The sequence below is a fragment of the Physcomitrium patens genome, chromosome 14, assembly GCF_059467195.1.
Source record: "Physcomitrium patens ecotype Gransden chromosome 14, ASM5946719v1, whole genome shotgun sequence".
Taxonomy (NCBI): domain Eukaryota; kingdom Viridiplantae; phylum Streptophyta; class Bryopsida; order Funariales; family Funariaceae; genus Physcomitrium; species Physcomitrium patens.
In genome coordinates, this window is record NC_143423.1 from 6,029,061 (window position 1) to 6,036,457 (window position 7,397).

General features: G+C 26.8%; 1 protein-coding gene across 1 annotated transcript; it reads left to right on the forward strand.

The window, feature by feature from the left end:
- Nucleotides 1–230: 230 nt before the first annotated feature.
- Nucleotides 231–1,534, forward strand: LOC141046221 (squalene epoxidase 1-like). The gene is made up of 2 exons (XM_073538909.2): nt 231–804; nt 961–1,534. Exons 1-2 carry the CDS (start codon nt 692–694, stop codon nt 1,217–1,219), a joined length of 372 nt encoding a protein of 123 aa, XP_073395010.1. The 5' UTR covers nt 231–691; the 3' UTR covers nt 1,220–1,534.
- The last annotated feature ends 5,863 nt before the right edge of the window (nt 1,535–7,397 follow it).

Here is a 7,397-nt window from a genome sequence, read left to right on the forward strand (position 1 = left end):
AGAGGTATCAACAAGATTTAATGGGCTGATTCAACCAAATGGCTAATCCTCAATTTGAAACATAGTTTCTGTTCTGTTCACAAATCACATAAGATTACTGAGAAATTTTGTATTCTAATCTGGTTAAATCTTTTCTCATTACTAAGTTGAATAGAGAAAAAGCTAACTTAATAAATTAAGAAAAAGAGAACCCGGAGGATTATTTAGCCCAATGTGAAGAGGTGCATTAGCCTGTAGGATTTGCATATTATGTCGATCTTGACCCTTTTTGGGTTCACAAAAATGAACACATTTTTCACCGCAAAAAGTTGCGTTGAAAGGCTGCCAGAAGCGCTTGATCAAAACAGGGCAAGCTTGCAAAGTAGAAGGTGGCATGCTTTTACAAGGTCCGAAGCACAGCTTGTCAGGAGATTAAGAACACCAACCACTATCAGGGCAAGCAAATAACACCTCCAAACAGTTGAGCAGTAACGTTGGGGAAGAGCGCCCCACAACAAGTGAAACGACCTATTCAACAACATGCGCAAACGACTATTAACCCTGATGATAATTTACCTGGTGCTAGTTCATAGACAATAAATTTGAGTTGTGAAGACATCAAAGAATGCAGCGCAAAAGTAAAATAAATCAGAACAAATATAAATCAAAATGATTTTTATGGATCGTTCTAATACGGCTAGTAAGAAGGTCCATGATGGGTCGCTGTCGTGAGGTTGGTGGAGAAAAAATTCAAGCGACATTCACAAACAAGCAATGTAAGCAAAGAAGTTGCACGAGCACAGTGCTACACTCCACTATTCCTCAGTAAGCAACTAAATCCCCTTCTCAAATACGGATTGATGGCTGTACTCTCGTGATTGCTTTGGAACTTTGTACAATATTTGTCGTTCCATAATTCTTCATTTTCTTTTCATGTAAGGCATGGTAATGTTGTTTCTCGGATTACTGTGACGTCTACAGAGTGAAACTGGAGCAAGCTATTGTCCTCGGCTTAATCGAGAATGAAGGCGTTGTCACCAGTGTGAGATACAGAACGCTTGATAGGCAAAAGTTGGAGGCGAAGGCTCCACTTACATTCGTCTGCGATGGTTGCTTCTCAAATTTGCGTCGCAAGCTTTGTGAGCAAAGGTGCCCGCAAGCACACGCATCACCAGTCTGCCCACATCAAAAACCTGGTCGGAACCGAACCAGGTGCGCTGCGGGGAAGGATGACGAATGACGAGGGGCTAAGGACAAGAGAGCCGTAGCTGTCCGAGAGAGCAAAACAAACAAAAAATTAAAGATACATCATAAATGCACGAGGTTTGTGCCCTACATAAAACAAAAAAAAGTAATGGAATTCAAGGACTTTTGTCAAATTTGAGATACCTTATCATATTCAAGGATACATTTCCTATTATCAAAACTTTGAGGTGTACATTTACTATTATTAAGAATGGAGGAGTATTCTTGATATTTTAAAATATTTGAGGAATGCATATGATATTTTTCCTTATATTTATTACCAAACATATGTAGATTAGATATTTTATTAATCTACTTAATTGAAATTATATTAAGTACTAATAAAAATAAAATAGATATATTAGGTATGTTTAAAAAAATTATATTATTATAATAAAAATAATAAGATATAGAAGTACCATAAGAAGATGTAAGAAAAATATATATTAACTCCAATATTTACCTAAATAATATGAATAAGTAGAAGTAGGTACAAATAGATTAATTTGATAATATCTTAAAGAAAAACTTCTTAGTAGCTTCATAGATGCAATTTCACCTTTGTATGCGTCTACAAGTGATAAAGGTTGAATACTAGGCTATCAAATTAGCCATGTGTTACTCATATTGATAGATTGTGGTACAAGCTAACCATGCAGCATATATATATATATATATATATATATATATATAAAACTTGTCTTGCAAGTTAAGACATGTGTCTTTAAAACTAGAGACATATTAGAGGTCCTATAAAACATTGCCATGTAGCTCTTGGTTAGATAATATATATAAAAGTAAGAATAAAGCTTTCTTCATTGTTGTTAATTTCTTTTTTTGCTTCTAGTTTAGTTTCAAGGATCTCTAATTTTTTTTATCTTGTAGCAATAGCCATTCTAATTTTTTTGTAAACATACATATTACTTATTTTCATTTTTTCATCTTTTTTTAAGAAAACTCTGACTTCTTAATTTGTCTTCATTAAGTTTTTATTCCTTGATAGATTGACAAATTAATACTTTTAGTATTAAAGCTTTGTCTTTCTTTTCTTGATTAAGAATAGATTACTCCTTTCTCTTCATAAGATATAAGTATATTAGAAGTAAAAAATTACCTTCTTTTAAATTAATATTATTCTTAGTATTTTTTTATGTTTTCAAGTCCTTTCTTTTACTTGTCTTCAATGATATTAGATATTTTCTTTTTTTTAATGTTATCATAGGAAGCTTATTAAAATGAAGAGTGCAATGGCATAAATATAAGAGCAATTGAGGGAATTAATGCTTGCAATGCATCAATTTAATTTACAACCACAAAAAATAACAAGATTAGTAAGAAATAAAGATATAGAGATGATTGGAGTTACTTCAACATCTATACAAAATCATATTAATCAGCTATAATTAAACATCATTTAAGTATTAAAAAAAAAAAGTTATATTATTTAAGAAGTTTGATGACATAAGATCAAAATTTTAAGGATTCATCAATCAAGAAAAATTGATGATTTAACATTAATTCCAAAGCTATCAAACTTTAGGATTATAAGTTAGGTTCATTAATATACTTTTCTCAACTTTTGAATAATTATAAATTTGATCTTTTCTTGAACAATATGATATAATATTAGATAATTTGAAGGCTTTTTTGGAAGAGTTTTGATCCATGTATAGAGAACATGATGTAATTTGTTTTGTAACCAATAAGATTTGTATCTTATAATAAGATAATTAATTGATAATATTGTATGCTTCACTATTTTGATAACTTATTATTGATATTAAATGAGATGATGCACTCATTCGCCAATTTTTTTATGGATTATAATATGAGGTAAAAAAAATTATGCTTAACTTACATGATTATGAATTAAAATAAATCCCCACTAGTTGGAAGTCTATCTATCTTTAAAAAAAATTATTTGTTTATTAGTTCTTATTTTTTTATGATTATTATCTAACTAGTGTTAAATTTTTTTAATTCCTTAATTAAAAGCTAGATAAATCTCTCTAGTAGATGATTTATTCTAGTTCACAACTATTCATTAACTTGTAGCTTGACTATTTAAAAATGTCCTTTTAATTCTTACTAAGACCTCAGGTTATCTAAATTAATTCAATTTTTTTCCTACATATCTATAATTACAATTTAAACAACCTAATATCATTTGTGATATTCTCACATATTTCTAAGATTTTTATTTTTTATTTTTTATTTTTTAAAATTTAATTTTATTATAATTTTTAAATTTTAAAAAATTAAATCTCTATCCAAGATAATTCTCATCTAAGGCTAATTTTTCAAAATTTCATCCAAAAATAATTTTTCCATCCAAGTATGAAATTTCATCTACATAATTATTCATTTAGGCTTAACTTAAGTTTTCCTACAAAGATTTTCATCTAATATTGACTTCTTTCAAGTAATATCAAAAAAAAAATATTGATTGATTTATATATTATTTATAGAAATTTTATAATTGAAGATAGATGTCAAAGAAAAACTTTTGAATAACTTGGATGACTATCCACCAATTCTCTTTATACTTGGATTCATAATACTTAGGTTCTATTGCTATAGTGGACAATAAAGTTGGCAACTTCAAATTAAGAACCTCTTCCATACTACTTTTGCCCTAGTACTTTCCTTACCTTGATGCCTATGGACCCTCTTCTAAAAGCAAAACTACGACTACAATTGCTACTAATATGGATTGCAATAAATAAGATCTTTTTAGAGTTTCAACTCTTTTGGTATTATAATTTATTACCTTACTAACTAGAAGCTAATCTATGGTATGTATAATATGCCTCCTACTAAAAGCGTGATTTAGCATGTGATTTATTCAACTTGTAGTGAGCTAGATGTCTCTTATAATATACAATTTTTTTTTCTTTGAATTGTTGTAGCTTGTACTTCCTAAATATTGACTTAGCCAAAATAGCTACAATGGATTCAACCACAATAACAATAAAGTAAGTTGCTTGCAACCTTAGAAAAAAAATAATAGCTTTTATTATGTGAAAGATCATATATACAATGCTGCGACTACTTTAATAAATATCACCTTTGACATGAGGCCCCCTCAATTGACTTTCAAATATGCTACACTAAAGACATGAATATGATGTCTATGCTTGACAACAATGTAATCATAACTAATTTCAAATATGATTATAATCCACGGTGTCATGTAGTAATATGATTATATGGTAAAAAATGAAAACATGGGTTTTATTATAGAAGAACATAATAGAAAGATGTAGTAGAAAAATAAGGGTAAATGATAGGAAGGTAATAAAAGATTTAGTCTTAATGCTACCTTTTAGAAAAGAGGCTTCTATTTGATTTATAGAAACATAAATGCCTCAAATCAAATCAAGTAAGATAAGTAATTAATATAGACATGTTTAGAAGGGAGTTATCAATAGATTCAAGCGAAAATTACCTCAAATTATCAAATATTGATATCCAAAGAGGACCAGTTGTCAACTTGGGTTAAAATCAGACCTTGTAGCATAAAACTACACATCTATGACGACTTTAGGGTTCTTTGGTAGATTAGAGAGTGGGAATTGAGAACAAACTTAAAAAGAGTTTTAAAAGCATTTGTTTTATATCAATAAAATTAAAATTTAATTTTTGGAAGATTTTCAAAATTAATAATTTTTTTGATTGGATTAGATTTTAAAAAATAAAATTATGTTTACAAAATTGAGGGTCTATTGAGTTTTGTGGACTTTGTGTAAAAGAATTTAAGGCAATGTATTGTTCTTTTAGTTATTAGTGTGTGTGAAAATTTTGAGGTCAAACAAACAATTAGATCAAAAAGTGTGAAGGTTTTTGTAGGTTGAGGTCTCAGAAATTGGAATTCAAAGGTCAATGAGTATTTTTAAGATTTTCAGCAATTTGTTGATTGAATTTAAGTGATTTTTTTTTGTGTAGAAATTAGACTTGATTTTCAACAATTTAGATGTATTTTAGAGGCAATTGAATGGTTCAAGAAGGAAATATTGGCATTAAAAATTCAACATTCAGATTAGAGTAGGAGGCTGTCGAACACCTAAGTAGAATTTAAGTTTGAAATTCTATTTGATAAGTTCAATCTTCTTCAAATTTTGTGTGCTTATTGCCAACTTAGTTTTTGAGAGGTATATAAAATCTTAAGTAAGATCAATAGTATAATCAATAGATACTGAGGTTCTAATCTGTCTTAGGATTATGTTAATTTGATTAGAATTTGGTTTAAGTTTTAGAAATTGATTAGGATTTAGGATTTTTTTAGGGTTTAGAATTATTTAGGATTTAATTAGGATTTGACTTATGATTTACACAATTACAAAATAATAATCTTCTATGATACATTGTGATAAAATAGAATTGTGAGCAGTTCAAATAGTTTTTTTTACAAAAGAAAACCACCACCAAAAAATTGCCACCAATTTTCAATACATCAATCTTTGAAGTTTAGAGATTAAAACCAAGGATTCTACTATAATATCATTACTATTCTATTCATTTTTAAAAATACCACCTCATCAAATCAAATTAGATTCTACAGCAATGACACTGTCCTATATATTTAGTCCTACATATTCATATATTATATATGGCTATATATAGCATATCTTAAATACATAATATTATTCAGAATATATTTTATTTAGCTATATATCAATTATATTTAAATAATATTTTGATTGTATTTAGATTGTCTTATATCATATTTATATTATATTAATATCTTATATTAGTATTATATTATATTAATAAAATATTCCATATAATATCTATTACATAGTATATTATATATTATACATTATATAATATTTGGACATAGATTATATTAGTATTTTGATTATTTTAGATTCTTTTTAAATACTTCAAAGATACAAAAGATGCTAAATTGATGCTTTTAAGACACATTATAAAGTTGGAATTTTTTACTAGAATTATTATACTCTATCAATTTTATATTTATTAATCCTATTTTACTTTTATCTAACATCTTTTATATTAATTTTAAATTAATAATTACCAAGTGATACTTCAATTGTATTCTTTTGTTCTAAAATAACTTGTGAGTAGATTTGATGACTCAAAATGATCATCAAATATTCAATCAAGTAATAGATTTTGTTGTGAAGTTTAACAATCAACTTTTTAAATTTTTATTTGAGAGTCATACAAATGGTCTTCAACATTATTACAATGGTAATATCAATGTCTTTTTCACACATATATTTGGAAATAGAAGTTATGCAAGTTGACACAATAAATTTCAAACCTTTTATTGAGCAAGAAAAGATTCATTGTTAATAAGAAGGATTATACTTATATTATGGAGAATCTAAGTAAATTATTCAATATTTTTTAAAAAAACAATACAACCAAAAAATGAAGAGTATGGCTATTAAAAAAGATAATATGTCAAAAATAAGTTTATTCAACTATAATAGGAGATTATGTAGCTAAAATCTTATACAACACCTAACAAAGGTCTTATTCTCTCATCAAAACCATTCTTTTATTTTACATTAGATGTTAATTTAGGACCTAAACATCACAAAACCTTTGCCTTATTAGATTCAAGAGCCTTAGATTGTTTTTTAAAAGAAGAGTTTATTAAAAGATAAAACATATCCTTAATAAAGAAAACTAAACTTGTTCATGTAGAAATCATAGATCATTGCTTATTATCTCTTAAAGATGTTATTTATAAAATTCTTATTATAGAAGAATTAATTAATAGTTATAATAGCTTTTTAATATTTAATATAATTAAATCTCCTTCTAATTTAATCATTTTAGATTTTTTATGGCTAAAAAAATATAATCTTTGAATAGATTGGATTTCTTGTAATCTTATTTTTTTTCAAAGTATAATTAAATTTTTTCTTAATCAAATAGAAAGTCATAAGTCTATTGCAATTAAAGTCTATTTTGTAGATGTAAGAACTTTCTAATATGTTGCAAAAAAAAGATCACTTTATGTTATTTATTCCATTTATGTTTCTAAAAGTGAAAAGATTTCAAGTAGAATTTAAAGCTAAAATCAAGATAATCAAGATATTTTAAAAAGAAAAAAATATAGATACTCTTTTAAAGCATTATCCCTATGATTGCTCTAATGATTTTGAAGAGGAAGCTAAACTGCCATTTGGATCAATCTA

Bases quoted from the DNA above. Each gene is read 5' to 3' on its own strand.
- LOC141046221 (XM_073538909.2), top strand. From the start codon at position 692: ATGATGGGTCGCTGTCGTGAGGTTGGTGGAGAAAAAATTCAAGCGACA. The intron at 805-960 runs GTAAGCAACTAA...TGACGTCTACAG, and splicing joins CTACACTCCACTATTCCTCA to AGTGAAACTGGAGCAAGCTA.